The sequence below is a fragment of the Aquarana catesbeiana genome, linkage group LG07 (assembly GCF_042186555.1).
Source record: "Aquarana catesbeiana isolate 2022-GZ linkage group LG07, ASM4218655v1, whole genome shotgun sequence".
Classification (NCBI taxonomy): Eukaryota; Metazoa; Chordata; class Amphibia; order Anura; family Ranidae; genus Aquarana; species Aquarana catesbeiana.
In genome coordinates, this window is record NC_133330.1 from 304796025 (window position 1) to 304822223 (window position 26199).

At 42.2% G+C, this 26199-nt stretch overlaps 1 protein-coding gene across 5 annotated transcripts in view; it reads left to right on the plus strand.

Annotated features, from left to right (window-relative positions):
- Positions 1-8821: 8821 nt before the first annotated feature.
- LOC141102574 (atrial natriuretic peptide receptor 1-like) overlaps positions 8822-26199 on the plus strand; it is a 79797-nt gene continuing 62419 nt past the window's right edge. For 3 of the 5 annotated variants that reach the window (XR_012235159.1, XM_073591480.1, XM_073591482.1), the window contains exons 1-7: positions 8949-9195; positions 12660-12762; positions 15617-15762; positions 19161-19230; positions 19317-19461; positions 21462-21548; positions 24112-24252. Coding sequence is in view for 4 of the 5 variants with exons in the window: in XM_073591480.1 (XP_073447581.1) it covers positions 9169-9195; positions 12660-12762; positions 15617-15762; positions 19161-19230; positions 19317-19461; positions 21462-21548; positions 24112-24252 (719 nt within the window). In the remaining variant the exon portion in view is untranslated. The other 2 variants (XM_073591481.1, XM_073591483.1) reach the window with 2 other exon arrangements.

The window sequence follows — 26199 nt, forward strand, 5'->3', positions numbered from 1 at the left end:
GCAATTATCTAGATTTCACAACCCCCCCCCCCCCCACCTAAACTCACTCCAAATAGTGTGCTGCTAATGAGCAATTATCTAGATTTCACAACCCCCCCCCCCACCTAAAACTCACTCCAAATAGTGTGCTGCTAATGAGCAATTATCTAGATTTCACAACCCCCCCCCCCACCTAAACTCACTCCAAATAGTGTGCTGCTAATGAGCAATTATCTAGATTTCACAACCCCCCCCACCTAAACTCACTCCAAATAGTGTGCTGCTAATGAGCAATTATCTAGATTTCACAACCCCCCCCCCACCTAAACTCACTCCAAATAGTGTGCTGCTAATGAGCAATTATCTAGATTTCACAACCCCCCCCCCACCTAAACTCACTCCAAATAGTGTGCTGCTAATGAGCAATTATCTAGATTTCACAACCCCCCCCCCCCCCCCACCTAAACTCACTCCAAATAGTGTGCTGCTAATGAGCAATTATCTAGATTTCACAACCCCCCCACCCCCACCCTCGTTAAAATTTGCTGGAATGTTCTGTGGTGTTGATTTGTCTAAAGCAAATATATGTTGCACTTTGCAAAATGCATGTGCACTCTACAAGTGCATTTGTTCCAGTGCTTTAGTAAATGAGCAGAAGCTCTGCTGATTTCCATCATCAAATCATATGCAAGCCTCAAAGTGTTTTCATTAATTGCCCTTGCATGTGATTGTGTACTCCTTGCAACATGAATGCCTTTTTACATTACCTCATTTACTGTAAGCTGGTTAGCAACTGCACCTGCAGAGTGCGACAACTGCAGTCTTGTAGCCTTTTTAGTCCCTAAATTCCTGCGTGTCCTAAAAGTAATTTTTTTTAGGGATTTCACAACCCCCTAAAATGTAATCAATGTTCATCAGAGGGGGTGAGCAATCTGATAAGTGTGCCTTTCCATATTAGTTATTCCAGAACAATTAAATTATTGAATGTTATACTGATGCTGGGGAATAATGTTTTTAATTGTCTAATTTTCTTGCAATGTTAGCTTACAAATTAATTGATTTTGGTTTTCTTGTTTGATTTCCCAGTTTCCTTCAACGCCACAGGAATGGCAGACTGTGGCATCCCATTTTGCCAGCCGTTGGGACTTTCCCAATTGTGGAGGGGCTATAGATGGGAAACATGTCCACATTGTGCCACCACCCCATTCGGGGTCATATTATTTTAATTATAAGGGGTTCCACAGTATTGTTTTAATGGCGGTGGTGTCGGCACACTATGATTTTTTATATGTGGACGTGGGGAAGAATGGCCGGATGTCGGATGGAGGAGTATTTGCCCAGACGGAGTTCTGCCAGCGTCTCCAGAGTGGTGGCTGGGATTGCCACCTGATGAGGATAACGTGGAAGGACTCCCCTTTGTCTTCATTGCCGATGAAGCCTTCGCTCTCAGCAAGCACCTCATGAGGCCATTCCCCCAAAGAACCCTCACCCCGGAGAGGAGGGTTTTTAATTACCGGCTGGCCAGAGCTAGAAGAGTGGTTGAGAATGCGTTTGGAATTCTGGCCAGCCGGTTCCGCCTGTTTCAAACAGCCATTAATTTGGCGGAATACAAACTTAATTTTATCGTTTTATCGTGCTGCATTCTGCACAACTTTTTAAATAAGCATTCTCCAAATTATATAGGCACAGTTGGGCCTGAGGCGGACAAATAGAAGCCAACCTTACAGGCCTGGATACTGTCCGTACTGGCTTGGCCCCCCAAAGTGCCCGTCAAGTTAGACAGCAATATGTTAATTATTTTATGGGTAGGGGGGCCATTGCAATGGGCCAGGATATATAAATTTTGACAATAAAAAAATTATTGATGAAATCTTGCATTATATTTATTGCTTGCCTTTCTTTTGGGCTGTCTCCTAGGTTATGGTCGAGCAGTTGTAGTGCCAACTGTATTGTAATTTTAAATGTTTAAATAAGCTCCATTGCCACTGTAAACAACTTTTTTACAATTAGAACTAAAATGATACTGAGCCTTGAAATAACAAACCACACATTTATTTATTCCTATAAGGAGATGTTTTTATTAATGGTTGTTATGCATTCCGTTCTGCATTTAGTATAAAATGTTCATAGACAAAAATAGAATGATATCTTAATAATGTAGCAAAATATAATTATATCTAAATATTTATACCTAATCCACAAAAAAATATTTTTGGCTTTTTGATTTTCACAAACAGGCTTTTTTTTTGTTTTGGGAAAATCAAGTTTTGTTTTTTTTTTTTTTTTTTAAAGCAATTTTTTTGTTTATGTTTTTTTTTTTTATCAAGTTATTTTTGTTTTTATTATTTTTTTTAATAAAGTTTGTATATTAATTTTTTTGGTTTTTTAAATCAAGTTTTTTAATTTTTTGGTTTTTTAAAATCAAGTTTTTATTTTTTTTGGTTTTTTAAATCAAGTTTTTTATTTTTTTTGGTTTTTTTAAAATCAAGTTTTTTATTTTTTTTGGTTTTTTAAAATCAAGTTTTTATTTTTTTTTTTTTGTGTTTTTTGAAAATCAATTTTTATTTTTTTGTGGATTTTTGAGGTATTTACGAGAAACAGCCCTCCTTTTTTACATTAGGTTAAACAGCCATTTATGTTCTGCCAAAAAAAAAAAAGAGAAGGCCCAGAATGGGGTCAGCAAAACAGGAAATGAAGGACATGATTGATGTTTTGGGGTTTAAAAAAGGGCATTTAGATTCGACCCAAAACATCAATCATGTCCTTCATTTCCTGCTGCATACGATCCAGCCGATTCCACATTTGATCGATCTCCCCATTCCAGGCCATGATTTGAGCAATTAGCCGTTGGGCACTGTCTGTGGTGAAATAGTCACTTGGACCTAAAGTGGAATGAAAAAAAAAATATGTTTAGAAATATGCACACATAAGTTTACCTTACCATAAAGCTGGTGTCTCAAACACTGACCTGGTGGGGTGCCCATGTCGCATACTTCATGAACATCCTCGGGGGTGGCGCTGTTGCTTGACTCAAGCACAACCAGATCACCTAAAATAGAGTAGAAAAATTACATAAAATAAAAGGCAGCCATGCATAGATTACCGTAAGCTGGTGTGTCAGACACTCACCTGGTGGGGTGCCCATGTCGCCCACCTCTCCTTCCTCCCACATCCTCAATGGGACTTGGGCTTATTTCCCAATCATGTTTTGCTTGGGGTGGACTGTCTTCTGGTTGTTGGCTGAGTGATTTTTCCCTATGTGAAACAAAAAATTAATAATCTAATTAGCACACAGATATTTTAGTACATAGTAATTTTCCAACATTTGTAATGAAGTGGTTTGTGTAGAGTTCCTATTTTACCTCAATATTTAAAATTAGAAAGACATATCGGATAGATAGATATCAATATCTCAAAATATAGTTAATAATCTTTTGATCTCTCTCTATATCTGGAACAAAATCTCTAAATATCTAACTAAATGTAAAGCCAAAAAATTAAGATAACTTCAAATCTTCAAAAAGAATGTTTTACATTTCTATATCTATCTATCTACCTATCTCTATATTTCTCTCTCTCTCTATATATTTCTCTCTCTCTCTCTCTATATCTCTATATCTATATCTATCTCTCAATATATATATATATATATATATATATATATATATATATATATATATATATATATATATATAGTTATATATATATATATATATATATATATATATATATATATATATATATATATATATATATATATAGTTATATATATAGTTATATATATAGTTATATATATATATGTATATATATATATATATGTGTATATATATGTATATATATATATATATATATGTATATATATATATATATGTGTATATATATGTATATATATATATATATATATATGTGTATATATATGTGTATATATATGTATATATATATATATATGTATATATATATATATGTATGTATATATATGTGTATATGTATATATAGATATATATCTATAGATATGTAACGAGGTTTCTTAAAAGATCGTTTAAAACGATGAACAAAAAATCGGATAGGAAGGAAAAGCACATGGAGCAGTATACAAGGTAATAAACACAAGAGAAAAACACGACAAGTACTTACTTTTTTTAAGAACTTTCCGGATACGTCGGTATTGATCCGGCTCCCTGAGTTTCAGGTCAGACCATCTTTTTCGCAGTTGATCTTTGGAGCGCTGGACCCCAAAAGATGCCTGCAAAGTCTCCACGACCTTCGCCATTATTTTGGCCTTGCGCAAATTTGGCCGTGCGTACGGCCCATAATTGCCATCATAGTCGTCTTTGTGAAGAATGGCCACCATCTCCACCATCTCTTTAAAACTCATATTAGAGGCCTTAAATCTAGGCCTCATAGATTTCGCTGACGTTCCAGCCTCCGGGCTGTCTCCACTACCTGAGGTCGTCAACATTTCAGGTGTCTCCGCCATTCTTTAACTCCACTACGCGCCGTAACAAAAAATGGGCGGAGAACATGAGTTAAAATCGAACGTCAGGGGCGGGCGACGCAGGCGGAGTTTCACACATGCGTAGTGTATAAAGAGGGGCCTTGCGCACGTGTCGTACGTACGTTCTGTGCGTCGAATTAGGGGGCGGAGAACATGAGTTAATTTCGAACGTCAGGGGCGGGCGACGCAGGCGGAGTTTCACACATGCGTAGTGTATAAAGAGGGGCCTTGCGCACGTGTCGTACGTACGTTCTGTGCGTCGAATTAGGGGGCGGAGAACATGAGTTAATTTCGAACGTCAGGGGCGGGCGACGCAGGCGGAGTTTCACACATGCGTAGTGTATAAAGAGGGGCCTTGCGCACGTGTCGTACGTACGTTCTGTGCGTCGAATTAGGGGGCGGAGAACATGAGTTAATTTCGAACGTCAGGGGCGGGCGACGCAGGCGGAGTTTCACACATGCGTAGTGTATAAAGAGGGGCCTTGCGCACGTGTCGTACGTACGTTCTGTGCGTAGGTGATAGTGGACCAGGACGTTACAAAACGAAGGTAATTTTAAATATATTTTTTTTGGGTTTTATGGTCATGACTTTGTAGCAAGCGGCCTATATGGCTTGATAGATTGATGAGGCCTACATAGGGAGAAGATGATGAGGGGTTAGCCGAAACCTATAATAAAAGTGTTTTTTGTCTTGTGACTTCATCTTTTCCAGATATAATGAATCCCCTATTTAAGGATCCAGAGTTCCTTACATCTTTTATTTCCAAATATCGAGAGATGAGGAATTTGTGGGAGGTGAAACACCCTCAGTATTATGCTAAGCATGTGAGGAAGTCAACGCTGGAGAGACTTCTGGCCTTTGTCCAGGCGACCATCCCGGAAGCAACAATGGAGACATTGCTCAAGAAAATTGGGGTCTTGAGGAACATGTATAAGAGGGAGCATAAGAAGATCCAGGAATCAAGGAGATCAGGAGCATCAGCAGATGATGTTTATGTACCCAGGCTGTGGTACTATAATCAACTACGTTTTCTGGATGACCAGAATGAAGCCAGGCCATCACTTTCAACCCTTCCCTCCACCCTTCCCTCCACCCCAGCAGAGGCTGATGAGGAGCAAGCTGGGTCTTCCATCCTGGATGAACCAGATATGACCATCTGGAGTCAGGTAAATTATTTTAACAAATATTTACTGTACTAATATTAATGATGTTAACTGGATGTTATAATTGTCTAAAATAATTTGGCACTCAAAATTGGGTATACATATCAATTGACAGTAGTGGCTAAATATGTTTGGTACCTGCTTGAAATAATTAGGGTGTCTGATTAGACTCTTTTATTAAAGAGAAGTATTCACATTGAATTAGCTATTCATGAGAAGCAAACTGTGTGTCATTGATGAACCCAAAAAAATGTACTCAAACTATTGTCCTTTTTTTATACACAGGATGAGTCCATCCAGGAGGAATGTGGGGAAAGTGGCAGGCAGGAGGAGACCAGGCCCATGGACAGCCTGGAGGAGGCCGGATTCACCATCATCCTGGAGGAGGCTGGGCCCAGTGTCAGGCAGGAGGTGGCTGCTCCCAGTGAGGTGGCTGCTCCCAGTGAGGTGGCTGGGCCAAGTGAGGTGGCTGGGCCAAGTGAGGTGGCTGGGCCCAGTAGGAGCCTGACCGAATCCCAAGTGCCTCCCCTCCACCTTCCCAAAAAAAGGGCCAGGAAGGGGATGGTCACACAGGACGCATCCCTGCGCCTCATGCAAGAGGCCACCCGTTTTTTAAGGAGCCCCCCCGAAGCGGAAGAATCCTATGGCTGCTACTTAGCCAGCAGGCTTCTTCAGATGAATAGGGAGCAGCGCCTCATTTGTGAGCGCCTATTTGGGGAAACAATCCATAAGGGGCTGCAGGGCACGCTAACACAAAACACCCAACTACATGAGGCAGCCCCCCCTCCTCCTCCTCCTCCTCCTCCTCCTCCTCCTCCTGCCACAACTGAAACACCAGAGCCACAGCCTCAAAAGAAGGCTACAGGGAAGGCTGCAGGGCAGCGTGGAGGAAAGGCTGCAGGGAAGAGAAGAAAATGATGACCTGGGTTCAGTCTGGTCTGACAGAAGACGCAGGCTGTTGTAGGACCACAGTCTGGGGACATCTAGATCATCTGCTGGTGCTGTTGATCTCTGGGATTCTTGGACCAGATTGTGCTCCCTCTTATATGGACTCCGCAAGATCCCAATTTTCTGGTACACCGACTTTTTCCAGCGTTGACTTCCTCTTTATTTTATTTTGACCATGAATAAATGGATCATTTTTTGAGTTTAGCAAAAGACTTTTTATGTTTTTTCTTTGAAATCATTGATTTTACACACAATGTTAAATTAACAAGGGACAACAATCTCATTGAGTTAGAAAAAAAACACACCAAAAATACATTACTAATGTTAATAATGTTCAAGTGGTAAGTCTTGAAAATCCAAAAATTTACGTAACCAAAAACGGTGCTTTGGGTTAACTTTATCTAAAAACTAAAAAATAATCACTATAAAAAAAAAAAAAACAGAATAATGGGTTCTTTGTGGTAACTTTACAAACCTAAAAAAAAAAAAGGGGAAAAAGTATTATTAGTATGGAAACATTGTTTTTAAAATGCATACTATATCATTCATGAGATCAAAGAGAAAAAGAATCCAGAAATCAGTTTGGGAGAACTCTGATTATGAACAGCAAAACACCTTCGTTCTTTATAGAGCCTTCGTAAAGAAGAAATAAAATGCGCTGCATTCAACGATCCCAGATTTTGCAGTGTGATGAATGTGCTACCTACAATACGAACACTAGTTTTACTAGACCGAGTGCTTCCGTTTAGTTTTTGCTTATGAGCATGCGTCGTTTTTTTGTCCGTTGGACTAGCATACAGACGAGCGGACTTCGGGGTCCGTCGTACTTACGACGTAAAGATTTGAAGCATGCTTCAAATCTAAAGTCCGTCGGATTTGAGGCTAAAAAAGTCCGTTGAAAGTCCGGAGAAGCCCACACACGATCGGATTACCAGCCAGCTTTAGTCCGTCAGCGTCCGTTGGACTTTTGTAGACGAAAAGTCCGACCGTGTGTACGCGGCATTAGAGACAGACAGAGATGGGAAGGGAAAGAGACAGACAGAGAGATGGAAGGAGGAAGAGACAGACAGAGAGATGGGAAGAGGAAGAGACAGACAGAGAGATGGGAAGGGAAAGAGACAGACAGAGAGATGGGAAGAGGAAGAGACAGACAGAGAGATGGGAAGAGGAAGAGACAGACAGAGATGGGAAGGGAAAGAGACAGACAAGGGGATGGGAAGAGGAAGAGACAGACAGAGAGATGAGAAGAGGAAGAGACAGACAGAGAGATGGGAAGAGGAAGAGACAGACAGAGAGATGGGAAGAGGAAGAGACAGACAGAGAGATGGGAAGGGAAAGAGACAGACAGAGAGATGGGAAGAGGAAGAGACAGACAGAGAGATGGGAAGGGAAAGAGACAGACAGAAAGATGGGAAGAGGAAGAGACAGACAGAGAGATGGGAAGAGGAAGAGACAGACAGAGAGATGGGAAGAGGAAGAGACAGACAGATAGATGGGGAGATGGGAAGAGAAAGCGACAGAGAAGCAGGACAAGAAAGAGGAGAATGAGAAGGAAAGAGAAACAGATTGCGAGAAGGATGAAACATAAAACAGAAAGAGACAACGGGCTCCATTCATATTTGTACAACTTATCATGAAACTTTGGACAATCCTTTAAATATGTTGCAGTGACTTTAAAAAGGCCCTGCACTACTATGGTCCGACTTTCATGGGACTTGACTGACATAATAAAAACATGGGAATCATAGGCACAGAACGGAAAGTCGTTAAAGTCCAAATGCCAGTTGTTGTTGTCCCTTGTAGATTCCTGGAGTAAAGCAAGCACTAGTGGCAGCCCTTTTGAAGAGCCCGTGGGGAGACCCCAAGATGGTAGGAAGGTGGCTCTCTGCGGGGCCCTAATAAAGGGTCCCACGATGGGAGTAAAGAGCCCTGGGATCAATGGGAAGGGCCCTGGTCGGGGGTCAACTTCTTGCACCAGGGCCTTGAAGGTCCTAGTAACGCCTCTGATTTTGACCATATACACGCTTTATAATTTAAAAAAAATTATATACTGAATCTGATTGTTTCATGCATTCATAATATAATACATAACATAAGATTTCTAGTGCTTGTTTAGAACGGAGAGCTCAGTCAGAACCTCTTCTATAATTTTGTTTGCATGCTGACTAAGCCTAGCGTGCTTTCTGGTGTAACCTTCAGCCTAATAAACGCTTGTAGGAAATGCCCTGGAGGGATGCTTGTCTCAATGTATGGGTTATGAGATAGAATGGGAGGCTCTCTAATGGTTTCCGGAATTCTGAGATCTGTGCTGACTTGCAGGCCTGAGATGCGGAGGCACATGACTGCATAGTAGTAAGAAAAGGCAGATTTTTTGTGATAATGTTCGTGTGAGGATTTAGTGAAGCCGGGATATCCCGATTGTGAAATCTGCAGAAAGTGAGAGCAGATGGACTGTATGTGACAAAACACACAAATCACACCTTCTTGTGTACCTTTTTTTACAGAAACAACGTGGGATCTGCGGCCCCTGGATCCCTGATGATGGTAAAATTGTTACTCACACCATTTCCCAAGCAGGAAAAATGACCCAACTGAACTGGACTAGTAAGGTATGATCTGTTATTTAAAGATGAATTCTGGCCTTGAGCCTCGCACAGTTGTACAGGCTCCTCTCCTGTACTGATAGTACTCTGATTTCACCGCACCCTGTGAGCTTCTCACACTGTTTATTAGAAGCTGCAGTAAGTCTCATTTCCTGGCCGAAGGATGTCCAACATCATCTAGCTTCTTCCACCCGAGTTTTACTGTCCCTGGCCCACCCTTTTTATTTATTAGATGTCAGTTCTTTCAATAATGTTGGCTCAGCATCGCATGTGAGTGTTATTGAGAATGGTTTCCATGCAGTCTGTCTCTGAACGCCCAGTCTGCCTGACTGACATTACCTGTCAAGGCATTTTGATCTTTACATAACTACTCCCAAGAGTCAGCCAACTGTTTGCAACGGGCTGATGGTTATTGGGAGGAGTTTCTTTTCACCTGGTGACCCGGCCAGTCAAACTGGATATACATTAGTAGAATTGCTCAATATTTTTCATTTTAAGAACATTCGTTCACTTTTCTAATCATAACTGGAATCAAATCAATGTTCGTTTTTGACCACAGTGACAAGAAAAAGTAACCACTTGCCGCAAAATCACAAACCTGTACGTCATTTGGCTTCAAGTGGTTGTACCGCGGTACCGTTTTTTAAAGCCGACAGTCGGCTCTCTTGTAATAACAACTGATGCGGCTAAGTAGGGTACTTCCTCCCCCCCTCCGGCCGCCTTCCACCGTTCGCCCGGTCTCTCCTGTCTCACTGGGAGACCCAGGCGACCAGCCGGCACGTCCACCAGCTGGCTGGAAACCCGAACAAAGCCGGAATTGGCTTTGACCGAGTCTTGGCTATGGTAACTCGGAAGTGAGGTCATGACATCACTTCTAGTTCATTTAGGAACTAACGACGGCAGTATTCAAAAACCAAAAGTATTCAAAAACGCCGATCTTGGCATTTTGAATGCTTTCAAGTGCAGAGGAGGGGTTTGGGGTCTTATGGATTGCTGTCTCAGGGTTGTTTACATTCCTTGTGACAGCAGTAAAAGTGATAAAAAAAGGGACAGCAGTAAAAATTAAAATTAAAATAAATAGGAAAATTTATTTTAGCCCCATCCCTCAGTGCTCGCATACATACGCATACATACGTCGCGCCCACATTTGTAAATAGTGTTCAAACCACACATTGTGAGGTATCCCCACAATCGTTAGTGCGAGAGCAATACTTCTAGTGCAGGACCTCCTCTGTAACTCTAAACAGGTAACCTGAAAAAATGTTTAAAGTGTCGCCTATTTGTTTGATCTTTTGAATCTTATTGTAACCATTAATAAAAATGGAATAAAAAAAAAAAAAAAGCGTCGTTTATGGAGAATTTTAGGTACCGTAGTTTGTTGCCATTCCATGAGCGTGCGCAATTTTAAAGCATGACATGTTAGCTATCTATTTACTCGGCGTAACATCATCTTTCACATTATACAAAAATTGGGCTAACTTTACTGTTTACTGTTTTCCCAAAAAAATTGTGTTTGAAAGACCACTGCACAAATACAGTGTGACGTAAAATATTGCAACAACCGCCATTTTATTCTCTAGGGTCTCTGCTAAAAAAATATATTTAATATTTGGGGGTTCTAAGTAAATTTTTTAAAATACAGATTTTTACTTGTAAGCAACAAATGTCGGAAAAAGGCCTGGTCTTCAAGTGGAGCAGGAAGGAGCATTTTTATCTCCCATGGGGGCCGCATGCAAACTTTCAAACTTCAAAAACAACAGCACTGGTGTCAGCGTGGGCACTATTAACCCCCAGCACTGGTGTCAGCGGACGCATTATTAAACTCCAGCACTGGTGTCAACGAACGCATTATTAGATCTGAAATGAAGGCAAGCTCTGCTGATTTTGTCATCCAATCATGTACAAGCTAAAATGCTGTTTTTTTATTTTCCTTGCATGTCCCCCTCGGATGTACAGCGACTGCACTTCCAAGTGCACTTTCAGTGCAATTTCAAGTGCACGTTGCACTTGTAGTTTGCACTTGTAGTGCAAAGTGGATTTGCCTTTCGTAAATAACCCCCATAGGCTTTTAGGAGCTTTTAGTGGCATAGGCGTTTTCAAGCTGCAAAAAAACCCCCCAGGGCCAGCGCGTTCTGGAGCAGCAACGTTACAACTGTAAAAACGGCTGACGCTGCTAAACGCGCATTAACGCTGTATACAGTGTTAAACCGTGTCAAGCGTTTTTAAGCTGTAGTAATTGTATTTGGGAGTGGAAAATAGAAGAGGGCAGAGAAACGCTGCCAATCGCTAATGTGGCTAAACGAGCATTAACGCCAAAGTAAAACACTTCTAAAAGCGTGATTTTACAGCTGCTTTTTCCTTGCATCGGTACTGGCTTTGCAGCTCTTTTTAACGCCCTGTGTGCATGAGGCCTAATGTTGTTTTATGAGTTATTTACCTCATGTTTTTGGTTTGTGAGGTAAATAACTCATGAGGTGATAGTGAGTTGACATTTTCAGCATCTCATTGGAGGAAATGTGTCACCTGACTCAATTATCTCACTAGATATTCTTTAGTGAATTGAGCCCATTATGTGGTAGTGTGTGTTACCTTGAGTAAAGGGGGACAGTGTGTGAAAAGCCTGAGCTATAATGGCTGGGTATTTATGGAAGTTCTAAGTATGAGTTAAGGAAAGTTATTTATTTTTAAAATGTCATGGATATTTTAAGTTTTTTCAGTATCCCGATTTGAGCCGTAGTGGCTAAGTTAGCTTGTGTGTTATTTATTATCTTAATAAATGATTAAGGCTGGGTTCACACTTATGCAAATTGGATGCGGTTTTCTCCGCATCCAATTTGCATGAAAGGAGACTGTGACCGTCTCTCAGTGGAGCATCATCTCCAGGGCGGCCTACGGAGCAGATTTCATAGGGGACCTTCAGGTCTGAATTCAGGCAAAAATGTGGTCCCGATCTAATCCTGAAACAGAAAACAGGGACGCACCGGACCCCTGATGTGAGCCACATCTTTTTTAAGTGTGAGCCCAGCCTATGCCCTCGTTCACATTGGAGGTGGCTTTGATTTCAAACCGGCATTTCATTGCAAGTTCGGGGGCGATTTGACAGACATCTCTGCGGGTTCATGCACAGATGTCTATTGAAATCACCCCTGAAGTCGCCAAAAGTAGCGCAGAAATTACTATTGGGAATTGGTGCGGCGCTGCAAAGTTGGCGTTGTACCAATTTGGATGGTGCTGTTGCCGGCAAAAGGCTACGATTTGACAAGTCGCATGTCAAATCGCCCCGTTGTGAACGGGGACTAAGAGTTTTTACTTTCATTTTAATTTTATTTAAACCAATAATAAAACGGCCATGGCCAATTTTTATCCAGCCAAAGGTGTGGTGTTTTTTATTATTTATTTTAAAGGATACTACTGTCTGCTGTCCCATTGCTTTTAATGTGTTGTTTATCCCATGTATTTTGTTCTTTTAGGTCATTCTGGTCCATCCTGGGATGACCTCATTAATCGCTCATATCAAAATCGGCAGCTTCCAGGCAGCGTTAGAATCTCCGTCCATAGTGCTGAGTGGAACAGGTATCCTGATACTTCATTTTCACTATACAACCCAACAGCTGAAAGTGTACCTGTCATTCATATACAGTATACTGGAGGCAGCCATGTTGAAGGCTGAGCCATAATTCAACTTCTAAATCCACTAATAACCAGTCACTAGTCAATACTGTCAATCAAAGTGCAAAGTACTTCTTGTCACAATGGTGTATTATTATTATTATTATTCAGGATTTATATAGCGCCAACAGTTTACACAGCGCTTTACAATATAAAAGGGAGACAATACAGTTATAACACAATAAAATACAAGAGGATTATAACTGTATCCCATTCTGAACTATTTTACTGCCCAAATTTTTACAATAAGGGGATCCTGATTTGCAATTTGTAACCCCCCCCCCCCCCCCCCCGCCCCCACCATAGAAGAGCAGTTTTTTTAAGGACTCATTCAAACTTGCTTTAGTCTTGGAAAAAAAATTGGTGTTTGGGTCGCTCTTCATAGAGCATTAGGCTTCTTTCACATGGGCTTATCCATTTGAAGGACTCCGCTTGCTCAGCGGGGGGATTGATTTTTTGATCCCTGCTGAGCAGGCAGATGACAGGTCCATCTCCACTTACTGTGCTGAGACTGACCTGTCAGAGTCTCGCTACCGGGAGATCGGATGAAAATGGACCGCCTGTCCACTTGCATCCGATCCCATCCGCCAGACGGATAGAAAATAGAGCTCCCATCCATCTGGATTTAGCAGGCAGGATCGGATCGGATAGCAGCAGGTGTATGGAGGGTCCGGCCAGGCCCGCCTAAAAAACGAACAGGCGGACCTGATCGGAAAGCCCGTGTGAAAGGGGCCTTATACAGTTGGTGAGGAGGGGTTGATTTACTAAAACTGGAGAGTGCATAATTTGGTGTAGCTGTGCACAGTAGCCAATCAGCTTCTAACTTCAGCTTCAATTAAGTTTGGCAAAAAGAACCCTGGAATTTGGTTTCTATGCACAGCTGCACCAGATTTTAATAAATCAACCCCATTGTATTGCCTTCTCACTGCCTGCTTTAACCCTTAAACCCAGCACTGGCATGCTGCAATTGCATGCAATGCAGGATGTTTGTAGAGTGGCCCTATTCACTTGAATGGGTTGTGCTCGGCAGGTGATATATAGGGGTATAATTCCTGCCGTAGCTGCAAAGCATCAACAGGTGTACACCCCCAGTTGCTGCCTCTGCATCTAGAGGAGGGGAGCAGTTGGGAGGCGGTAAAAATGCAGTTGAACTGCAGGGTTTTACCACCCCTCAACTGCCAGTGTGAACGAGCCCTAACTGGTGAAGCTTCATTGCAATTCTATAAAGCCTCTCCAAATGTACTAAAGATTCTATCAATGAAAAGCGTTCTGTGAATCAGGGACGGGCAGATGAATGAAAGGTCCACATGTTCCATTCATAGAGCGTTTTTCATTGATGGAATCTATAGTATGGCTTCTGTGAATGGAGGGCAGAAAAAGGGTGGGCATAGTTGGCATTCTTGACGAGCATCCTTGGCAGGTCCAATGCACAAAAAAAAATTAACACACACACTATGGTGTGAATGAGCCCTTAAGTAGGAAATCATCTGATTACTATGACTATTAGAGTTTGGAAATACAGCAGCACCAAGTTCGGGGGGGGGGGAGGGGGGTAAGAACATGCGGTTAAGCTGTGTGTTTACCACCCCCCTCCTCAACCACTCCCTCTTAAGCTGCAAAAGCAATTAACGGGTGTGCACATACCACAGCAAAGCATCGCATTTAGTGGGCTCTACCACCTGCTGAGACCCATTCAAGTCATCGGGGCTGGGCTGCAATCTGCTTGCAATTGCGTGCGATGCACTTAGTTGTGCAGCAATTAGGAGGTTAAAACAAGCATTGAGGAGGCGTCATATCGCATCCTCACTGCTTGTCAATTGCTTCCAAAAAGTGACCCACCGCAGATCACCTTTGAGAGGTGCACCATTCTTTGCTGCATGTGTAAACGAAGCCTAAAGCCCCATACACACTAGCAGATTTTCTACTGAGTTTTTCCTTCGGATTTACCAAAACCATGTAGTGCAAGGGCCTGCCTGATTGCATACACATTGAAACTCCTAAGGTTTGACTTCATATTATATGGTTTTGGTAAATCTGAAGGAAAAACTCAGCAGAAAATCTAATAGTGTGTATGGGGCTTTCGCCTTGGTTCACACTATGAATTCCTGTGCAATTCAGTGCAGTGCGATTTGAGCTCATTGATTTTCAAAGGGACTCAATTTGCACCAAATTCGTGCATGCACTACTTTTGGAAACGCACTGCAACCAGATCGCATGGTTGTTTTGTACCACGCGATCCAGTGCAGACAAACGCACTGAGTTTGCGACCTTTGTTTGGGGTGTCATTAACATTGCACTGACACCTGCTGCAGATTGCAAAGGCAGTGCATTTTAAATGTGGTCCCAGAAACGCTCAGGGATAGCGGCTTTCCCACACCACGTTCTAGTGTAAACCAGGGATTGTAAGTGCATGTTCCTGTGCGATTCAATACGATGCGATTTTCATCCCATTAGTTTGAATGGGCTGAAATCGCACTGGATCACACTAAAGTAGTGGTCACGCTACTTTTAAAAATGCAATGCAACCAGATCGCATGGTACTGAGACGCCATGCGATCGAATGCAGGCAAACTGAATTTGCGATCTGATTTTGGGGTGTCATTAAGTTTACATTGACAGTGACACCCGCAGCCGATCGCACACCCAGTGTGTTTTGAATGCAATACCAGAAATGCACACGAAACGCAGGTTTTCTGGTGTGAATGGCACCTTAAAGTATAATTGTAGTAATCATGTCTGTACCCCTTGCTGTGTGCAGTGTGCGGCGACAATGTCTGCAGTCCAGAAGAACACTGCGCCATTTGTCCGGCGGACTGCGGTCCCTGCCCGATGGCGACCTCTGTGAAGATTGCTATAGTACTTCCCCTCACCCTATTCTGCAGCGGATTCATCTGCGCTATTGTGGTATAACCTCGTCTTATAATCTCCATGAAAGCTTTGTTGTATACATGGGGCTGGTTCTTATAGCCAAATGCCAACCAAAACTTTTTTCTTGTTTCCATCCTTTCCATCCTTTCCTTTATGCCTCTATCCTTTCCTTTATGCCTCGGCCTCTATCCTTTCCTTTATGCCTCTAGCTAGAGAGCAGGCTCTCCCTTGCAGAGCCTTGAGCACATTGTTAGGCATAAAGTGGTTGTAAACCCTTTAAAATAATTAAAAAAAAAAAAAAACCTGCAAGACAAAGGCATAATGAGCTAGTATGCATAGCATACTAGCTCATTATGAATTACTTACCTGAGATCGAAGCCCCCGCAGCAGTCCTCGTTCACCGCTCCGTCGGCCAACATCTCTCCAGGGGGTTACTTCCGGGTATCGCGGCTCTTGCGCTGTGATTGGCCGGAGCCGCGATGACGTCACTCCCGCACATGAGCGCGGGAGCCGCTGGTAACGGCACTGTACAACTGAAGTAACGGCACACACGTGCCATTGCTTCAATTGGCTTGCGATGATGTCGGCACATGCAAATACAGGAGATATCCAGTGCATACCTTCCAACATTTTGAGATGAGAACAAGGGACACCTACTAGCAAACGTATGTAGGCATAGGACACGCCTCCTGCCACACCCCCTTAAAGGAGAATTAACCAAAAAAAAGATGAATTAAATCCACAAGGGCTTTTTTTTACCACTATTATTCCTTTATATTGGCTTTTAAAATTTACAAATGCAGCAATTTATAATTTGGATGAAAGGTTTAGCACTGAGAAACACTTTTTGAAAGATAAAAAGTGCATTTTATATACAACTATATAGATCAGACCAAAATGAGGGACAAATGAGAAGGAAAGAGGGACAGAGGCACATTGCTCCAAATCAGGGACAGTCCCTCGAAATCAGGGACAGTTGGGAGCTATGCCAGTGTAGCTAATTATAGGCTTGCCTGTAGTATAAAGTGGTTGTAAAGAATTTACAACCACTTTCAGACCTACCCAGAAACAGCTATTCCTAACAAATCCAAACCAGACCTCAGTCCGGGTGGGAGGACCCAGATCACCTGACTTCCTCCCAATATGTACTCTCACAGCAGCTTCACCAGCCAGAGAACTCCTACTGATTGGCTGAGAAAAGTATGCATATTCATAACTCAGTTTCAATGCAGCTCATCATACTAATGACAGAGGTAACAGCGACACCTGCTGGCAAAAGGGAGGAACTTACAGCTTTAACAGGCTTAGGAGAAAACCCAAATGATCATAATGACTATTAGCCCCGGTTTACATTGATGCTACTTCACTTGAAGTAGTACGATTTCAAAGTAGCATGTCAGGGCAATTTCAGGTGCTACTTGGCTGACATCTGTGCCACTTCATGCACAGATGTCTATGCAAGTCACACCTGAAATCGCAAAAAATAGTGCGGAAACCTTTTATTCAAATCAATTTGGCACCGCAAGGTCGGAGTCACACCGATTTGAACAATTCCATTGTCAACAATAGGGTGCGACTTGTCATGTGATTTGGAACTGTCAAATCGCATGACAAGTTGCATCGGGTGCAAAAATCAGCCAGGCTGGTTACCACCTAGCACAGCTAAATTTACCAGTAGTCCTGTTTAAGACAAGGGTGCTACATGGGGAAGTGGGGAAGAGTTAGAACTTCTGTCAACTTTATATTGTTGTTTGTAAGCCAATTTTAGCCCACGTTCACATTGGGCCAATTTGGCATGCGATTTGAAATGAAAATCGCTTGCCAAATCAGCAACTATTGCCGGACTTTGTATTGGGATGCCAACTTTGTATTGGGATGCCTACCTTTACACACACATGAACTTTAATAGCATCCCAGTCTTACTCCGTAGGGTTCAATATTGAGTTGGCCCTCCCTTTGCAGCTATAACATCTTCAACTCTTCTGGGAAGGCTTTCCACAAGGTTTAGGAGTGTGTCTATGGGAATGTTTGACCATTCTTCCAGAAGCACGTTTGTGAGGTCAGGGACTGATGTTGGACAAGAAGGCCTGGCTTGCAGTCTCCGCTCGAATTCACCCCAAAGGTGCTCTATTGTGTTTAGGCCAGGACTCTGTGCAAGCCAGTCAAGTTCCTTCACCCCAAACTCGCTCATCCATGTCTTTATGGACCTTGCTTTGTGCACTGGTGCGCAGTCATGTTGGAACAGGAAGGGGCCATCCCCAAACTGTTCCCACAAAGTTGGGAGCATGTAATTGTCCAAAATGTCTTAGTACGCTGAGGCCTTAAAGCGGAGTTCCACCCAAAAGTGGAACTGTCACTTTAAGTATTCATGACCCTCTAACATGTCATTTGGCATGTAATTTTTTTTTGACAGATACCCCGCTCCCATTTCCTCTCATGGCGCAGCGGTGCCGAGTGGAAGTTCACCTCTCCTCCCTCCATCCCTGCAATCTTCTGGGACATGTCACAGGTCCCAGAATATTGCCAGGCCATTCAAGACAGTGCAGCATGACTTGTGCATGCGCAGTGTGCACCCAGCTGTGAAGCTGCAAGCCGTCTCCTAGCTGGGTGCCCACACTTGCAATGTAATGTTGAGAGGAGGTGGAGAGGAGCAATGCTTCGAGCGGCCGCATCGCTGCGACCATGGGACAGGTGAGTGTCTGTTTATTAAAAGTCAGCAGCTACACTTTTAAATGGGTGAAACCCTGCTTTAAGAGTTCCCTTCACTGGAACTAGGGGGCCAAGACGAAGCCCTGAAAAACAACCCCACACCATAATCCCCCTTCCACAAATTGATTTAGACCAGTGCACAAAGCAAGGTCCATAAAGACATGGATGAGTGAATTTGGGGTGGAGGAACTTGACTGCCTTGCACAGAGTCCTGACCTAAACCTGATAGAACACCCTTGGGATGAATTAGAGTGGAGACTGAGAGCCAGGCCTTCTCGTCCAACATCAGTGCCTGACCCCACAATTGCACTTCTGGAAGAATGGTCAAACATTCCCATAGACACGCTCCTAAACCTTGTGGACAGCCTTCCCAGATGAGTTGAAGCTGTTATAGCTGCAAAGGGTGGGCCAACTCAATATTGAACCCTATGGACTAAGACTGGGATGTCATTAAAGTTCATGTGTGTGTAAAGGCGGGTGTCCCAATACCCAATATAGTGTAGGTCTAGATATGATTTTATGAGCTGTTCATAATAAAATGTGTTCATGTTTTTATATACTTTGTCATGTTTGTTCCCTTTTAAGCCAGTAAAGTCTGATTATATTCCTTTTATTAGGTTTGGTATGTATTACAGATGTGGCACTATAGCAGTCTTACTGCATTTAATGTAAATCATGGGATTAATGAATTATATTAATCTTTTTTTCTTTTGTTTGTTTTGAAGTGGTTCCAATACCAAAAGCAGAAGATGCTCTGGGATGAGAGTTGGATCCTCACCGTGAAAGACTCACCTGGTATTCTGTGTTCCATTAGCTTGGATGACATTCTATAGAGCATTATCTCAAATCTATCAATGTATAACTGTGATCATGTTCCATAGGAGATGCTTTTTGGAATGGGTTGGGCAGCACCATCAGTCTGAAAAATAATAATAATACAAACCTGGAACCAAAACAGGAGTTACTGGCAAATACGGTATTCGTATGTGGCTCGGCGACAGAAAACTTCATCCAGACCGGGATCTAGTGAGTAAATGAAATAATTAAAACTGCTAGGAGATCTAAGATAACCAGTATTATATCCCAACTTGAGGCTGGGTTCATTGGATGCGGATTTCTCCGCATCTAATTCGCATAGCACGAGAATGGGACTATCTCTCTATGGAGCCGGTTCACATATCTCTGCGGCGGCTGCGGAGCGCACTGTGCGTCTTTGCCTCAGTTTCAGGGCCGAATTCAGGCAAAGATTCTTCCCTGATTCGTCCATGAAACGGAGAACAGGGACAGACAGCCTTGCTGTGCGATCCGCGGCTGGTTTAGGTGTAAAACGAGCCTTAAAAATCAAATGTCATTTTAACCACTTCATGACCGCCTACTGTAGAAATACTGGGGCAGGGCGGCCACTCTGCGCCAGATCACACATACCTAGTACATGATGTGACACTTCCTGATCTGGGGTGCGCACGTGTGTGGCCAGTGGCCGGCTCCAGCTATGGCCACACACTGCGGGTACCGTGGACTCGATGTCCGCTGGCACCCTCTGATTGTTCAGCACACAGGCAGAACGGCGATCTGTCTATGTAAACAAAGCAGATCACCGTTCTGTCAGTAGGGAAGGCATCGATCCTGTGTTCTTGCAAAGCAGGGACACAGATCGATGCCTTCCCTTAGTAAAAGCACTTCCCCCACAGTACACAAGCACCGGCTAGGAACACATTTAAAGCGGAGTTCCACCCAAAAATTGAACTTACGCTTTTAGGGAGGTGACCCCCTGACATGCCATATTTGGCATGTCATTTTTTTTGGGGGGGGGGGGCGGATACTCTTTTTAGAGGGTTCCAGCTCCCACTTCCTCCCGGCGCACTGGAAGGGAGATTACCTCTCCGTCCTCCCTCTCGGCAATCAACTGGGACACGTCACAGGTCCCAGATGATTGCCTGGCTAGTCAGGGCACGCGGCGCGGCTCGCGCATGCGCAGTGGGTGCCCAGCTGTGAAGCCACAGCCGGGTGCCCACAGTTACAAAGCCGGCGCCGCAGAGAGGAGGGGAAGAGGAGCAGGGCTTCGATCCCCCGCATCGCTGGACCCTGGGACAGGTAAGTGTCCGATTAATATAAAGTCAGCAGCTGCAGTATTTGTAGCTGCTGACTTTATTTTTTAAGCAGAACTCCGCTTTAACCCTTTGATTGCCCCTGATGTTAACCCCTTTCCTAGCCAGTGTCATCAGTACAGTGACAGTGAACATTTTTAGCACTGATCACTGTATTAGTGTCACTGGTTCCCAAAAAGTGTCAAAGGTGTCAATTAGTGTCCGAATGTCTGCCGCAATATCGCAGTCCCGCTATAAGACGCAGATCGCAGCCATTACTTGTAAAAAAAATAAATAAAAATTCCAGCATGTATCACATAGTTTGTAGACACTAAAACTTTTGCGCAAATAAATCAATATATGCTTAATGAGATTGTTTTTTTTTTTAACAAAAATTTGTAGCAGAATACATGTTGGCCTAAATTGATGAAGAATTGTATTTTTTTAAAATTATTATTGTATATGTTATAAAGCAGAAAGTAAAAAAATATATATTTTTTTTTTTTCAAAATTGTCGGTCTTTTTATGTTTATAGCGCAATAAATAAAAAAACTGAAGAGGTGATCAAATACCACCAAAAGAAATCTCTATTTCTGGGAATAAAAGGACACACATTTTATTTAGGTACAGCGTGGCACGACCGCGCAATTGTCAGTTAAAGTAACGCAGTGCCGTATCGCAAAAAATGGCCTGGTCATGAAGGGGGGTAAATTTTCCGGAGCTGAAGTGGTGAAGTCATATGAAGTCCTATCACTGGGTTTGGAGATCAATAATTTATCTTTAGCAGCCCTATCCGCCTTCAGAGAGAGCTGCTGATAAGTACAGCATTTACTCTTTTTTTTTTGCATTATTTAGCTAATGTTTCCCATAAACAATATATTATATGAGAAATTATCACTGTAAGCTACTGCAATAACAGGCTGCTGTCTTTTCTTCCAGTGATGGGCGGATAGTATCAGTAAAAAGAATATATAAGAAGAATTTTACCATCACTAAAACAATTAGGAAAGAAGTACAGAATGTCCGGTGAGTTTGAGTAAACGCCAAGGCAAAAAAAAATTTCTGGTACCATACCAGATCGTACGATATTTGTTTAGTCAGCACAGTTTTCGTCTGAAAATACAACATAAATTAACTACAACACATGACATCACTTCCGAATTTTTATTGTGTCGTACGAGAATTTTCATGCTTTAGTAATCTCTTCATTTTCCATATGAGACTAGCATACAAAAAAAAAAAAAGGGACCATCATCCGTCCAATAATCTCATCGTTTACTGCTCGTTAAGATTATCTAAAATAAATACTTTAATCTCCATAGTCAGGGCATAGGTGCACTTATGCGTCTGGAACAAAATACAGGTGCAAAATAAATCAGAAGAATTTTTCCAGAGAGGAAGTTCTGATGTTCAGAAACACTTCTGAAAAAAAAAATACAAATTAATGCACTTTTTTTTTTTTTTTTTGGAGGTAAAAAAATGTGCATACAGTAAAACCTTGGTTTGAGAGTAACTTGGTTTCAGAGCTTTTTGCAAGACAAGCAAAATTTTTAAATACATGTTGACTTGATATACAAGCGATGTCTTGATATACAAGTAGCGTCATGTCACAACTGCGTATAAAAGAGAAGAGAGGCTCCTCTAAGTGTAGCAATATGGTTGCATTCAGGACCGGACTTTCCATTGGGCTTGACGGGGCTCAAGCCCATGGGCCCCGGCCAATAAGGGGTCTCGCGGACCCCGCCGGCCCCGCCCGCTCCGAAAACCGCAGAGTGGCTGAGAGCCGATGAGAGCGGCTGAAAGCTGCCGAAAGCCACCGAGAGTGGCCAAAAGCTGCCGAAAGCCGTCGAGAACGTCCGAGAGCGGCCGAAATGCCGGCTCTGTATCTCGGCGGCGCCATTTTTATACTGTAAGGCTGCAATGACAAGGCAACAATGACACTGGAGTAAGGCTACACTGACACTGACACTGACAAGGCTGCAGTGACACTGACAAGGCTACACTGACAAGTCTGCAAATGACACTGGTGCAAGGCTACACTGACACTGACAAGGCTGCATTGTTGGGCATTTAAATGTAAGTTTTTTTTCCTTAAACTTCCCTCCTAAAAGTTTTTTTCCTTAAAATTCCCTCCTAAACTTGAGGCATGTGTTATACGCCGATAAATACGGTAATTATCATTTTATCCATTTTTATTGCTTTTATTAATCGTGGACCCAGGATGAATACCAGTACAGTATCCCCCACTTATATGCTTATATATTATCTACTTTTGTGAGTAGCCATTTAGCTGTTTTGTCTTGTCCAATTAAACAGAAGTTCTTTAATACTGCATCTTGGCGCACCTTGTCCTTTTCTATTTCTGTTTTATAGAGCTGTGCATATGTATAGAAGGTAGGGCCCAAAAGTGACTCAAGCCCAGGGGCCCCCACCACCCTAAGTCCTGCCCTGGTTACATTTAATGAAGGTACAACATTTAGCAACTCACATGGTTGATGATTAAAACAGGCACATCTAAGTATTCAGGCATCCGGGGTAAGTCATCCCTTCCACGCTGCGCTCCACGAGCGGTTCAATCGCTCTACTGCAGGGTAGTCGTCCCGGTCATGATTGCAGACTGACAGCGGTGAGAGCCGTCAGTGAGGAGGACGGTCTATGTGGACAGCTTTACCCCGGATGCCTGTATACTTAGATGTGCCTCATTTAATCATCAACCATGTGAGTTGCTAAATGTTGTACCTTCATTAAATGTAACCATATTGCTACACTTAGAGGAACCTCTCTTCTCTTTTATACTCTGGAGCTCCTGCTGGATTTTGCTTCTAATCCCCTTGTGGAGGCTTCCATTTGTGGATGGACATTTTATGGTTACAGAACCTGGTCATATTGCTATAATCTTTTTATATGGACTAAAAAATTAAGGACTTATGAATAAATGGTTGTGGAATGTATCATCCGAGTTTCCATTATTTCTTATTGGGAAATTCGCTTTGATATACAAGTGCTTTGGATAACAAGCATGTTTCCGGAACAAATTATGCTCGCAATCCAAGGCTTTACTGTACTTTTTTTTTTTTTTTTTAGGAGCCTGGAAAGCATTGCACCAGCAATCATCAGATCACTGGTGCCATGCAGGACTTATGCAGACTGTCAGTGTGAGCCGTCAGCCTGTATATCATATGGGCAGGCAGTTTCACACTGACAGGAAGAATCAATGAACGACCACAGCGCTCAACAGTGCTCTTGCAGTTCAGTTAGAACTACAAGCCAACAGCCGCAAAGGCTGTCGGTAGTTCATTCACAGAATACTTTTTTTTAGATTTTTGCAAGAAGCAGAGGAGAAGATCCCAAGCTCGCTGTCAAAATGGGGACTTGGGGGTCAGTACATTTGTAACATGTAACATGTTACAAAAGGTGAACTTATTCTTTAATCATGGCTTCAGGACTGTGTCCTTATGAAGATGGCCTTTCTTGGCCATTTCTTATGTTTTGTTGCTTTCAGTAGTCTACGATGATGCTATCGGTCTTCAATTTTGGTTATGGGGACCCAAAAACCTCTCCAGTGACTAAATTGATGTTGATTTTTCAGGAAGTTCGATCATCAGAATCTTTGTAAGTTCATTGGAGGATCAACAGAAGGAAACATCTTCATCATCACGGAATATTGTCCTAAGGGCAGCCTGGCGGATGTCCTCTTAAATGATGATGTTCCTCTAAACTGGGGCTTCCGGTAAGCTTTCACTACGTGCACAGAAAATAGGAGTATTAATGTCTTTGTTTTTATGTGTCTCAAAACACAGCGGGAATCTAACATGATCACATGACACACAGTATCTCACAAAAGTGAATATGTAGAATAATTATATTAATTTGGCTTTATTATCAAGATCTGTAAGTATGCAGTCTGGGTTCCCTTTTATGCTTTGACTTTGAAAAAGCCCACTTAGCTCAGCATAAGACAAATCTTGAAATAGCTAGGTTGTGTGCATGTCATTTCTGTAACAGTTGTTCTACATGTGCTGAGTTAATGACTAAGGTCAGTAGGTCAGTGATTTCACAGATAAGAATATACTCAGTATATTTGTCATAAACTTTATTGTAAAGATCTTTTTAAAGGTAAAAACATATTATCCATAATATAGTTAGTTATTTGATATAGTTATTTAATTAGTTAGCTAGATTGAGTTTGTGTGAAGTAATATATGTTTATATGTATCTAATTATATGCATTTGTAAGGTTTGGTACAGAATTGCATTTCTGTAGCTTAAAGAATATCCATTACAAGAATTCGGCCATTTGGAAAGGTCATTCACCTTTAGTTTTTTATAAGAATCTGTTGTGTGTTACTGACAATCAAAGAAGTTTAAGAGACGTGTCAGCTGTTGGCAAAGAGAATATTTAGAATAATCACGAATATGATCATTTCATTTTTAGTTCTAGCCGTATATGGCTATGACTTTAGTCTGCTGACTAGTTGATTTGAAATAGTATAAAAACAGAGTGACACTTCACTTCAGGGCGCACACACTTTACTACACACACACGACACATCACACACACACACAAACAGAATGACTTCATTACCTTTTCACATACACAAAGAAGAACACACGCATTCTTACTCTACAGAAGACATTTCGTTTACATTAGGCCTAAATACAGCCTACCTCACAAACAGCTGCTAGAGTGGACATCTCTCTGACATAGAAAAGCACCAACGGAGCTGAGACATCTCTTGAACCTTCTTGATACAAGTTTTTATTCCTATTATTATTTTTGTTTTACTACATCAAGCTGTAAGAAGAATTTAACTTTGTATATATTTTCAAGTAATTGCCAAGTGTGACCAAATAAACTCACACTTTGTTTAAAGACAGTCTGGCTACTGAACTTTTGAACAAAACGCCTAAGACACTGTTGACATAACATGTGTCTGAGAAGAGAAGGTTTTTTACACCCTCTCCACATTTTTACATTGGCGATTGCCAGCCAGTCCAGTTTTTTTCCCTGCTCCTTGACAAAGGGGGGAGACTCACACATTTTCATGATTGATCAAGTCTCGGGAAAAAACGATCAAAGAACCTAGAAAGCGGCGTTTGTGTTCCATCAGACGAGGATGAAAGGTCCAAAGAACTGAGCCAGCTAAAGACGAGAAATTCTTCTAAATGAGATATGGCATCTGATAATCAAATATGGAGGAACAAGCAGCTCCAAGAAGAAACTAAGTAAAGAACCTAGACGGAGGCGTTTGCGTCAGATGTGGACAACAGTTCAGTAAAGTCGAGGGTGAGTTTTTCTATGTCTGTTTTCTCACCTCTAGCCAAAGTTTGTAACTTTGAAGAAAAAAAAAAAAAGGAAGACCCAGCCTATGAAGTTGATTGACAAGGCCATTTGGACGGTATGCTTCAAGCTATGGTTGGAAATCCAAGACTTTGTGAAAACGTAACGTTACGTACGTGAAGATTTCTGCTAAGGTTAGTTCCTAAGAACTGAGACTTCACGTTATTTGAAAAAGCTACCATTGAGGTGCAACAGGCAGATGTATGTACTATTTGGTAAGCGAAGATGAAAGTCGGATTTTGATGTTTGAAGATGGAAAGTCCAAGAAACAGGCAAAGAAAAATCAACAGGCAAGTACACTGAAGCACACTAAAGCACACTACAGCACACAATACA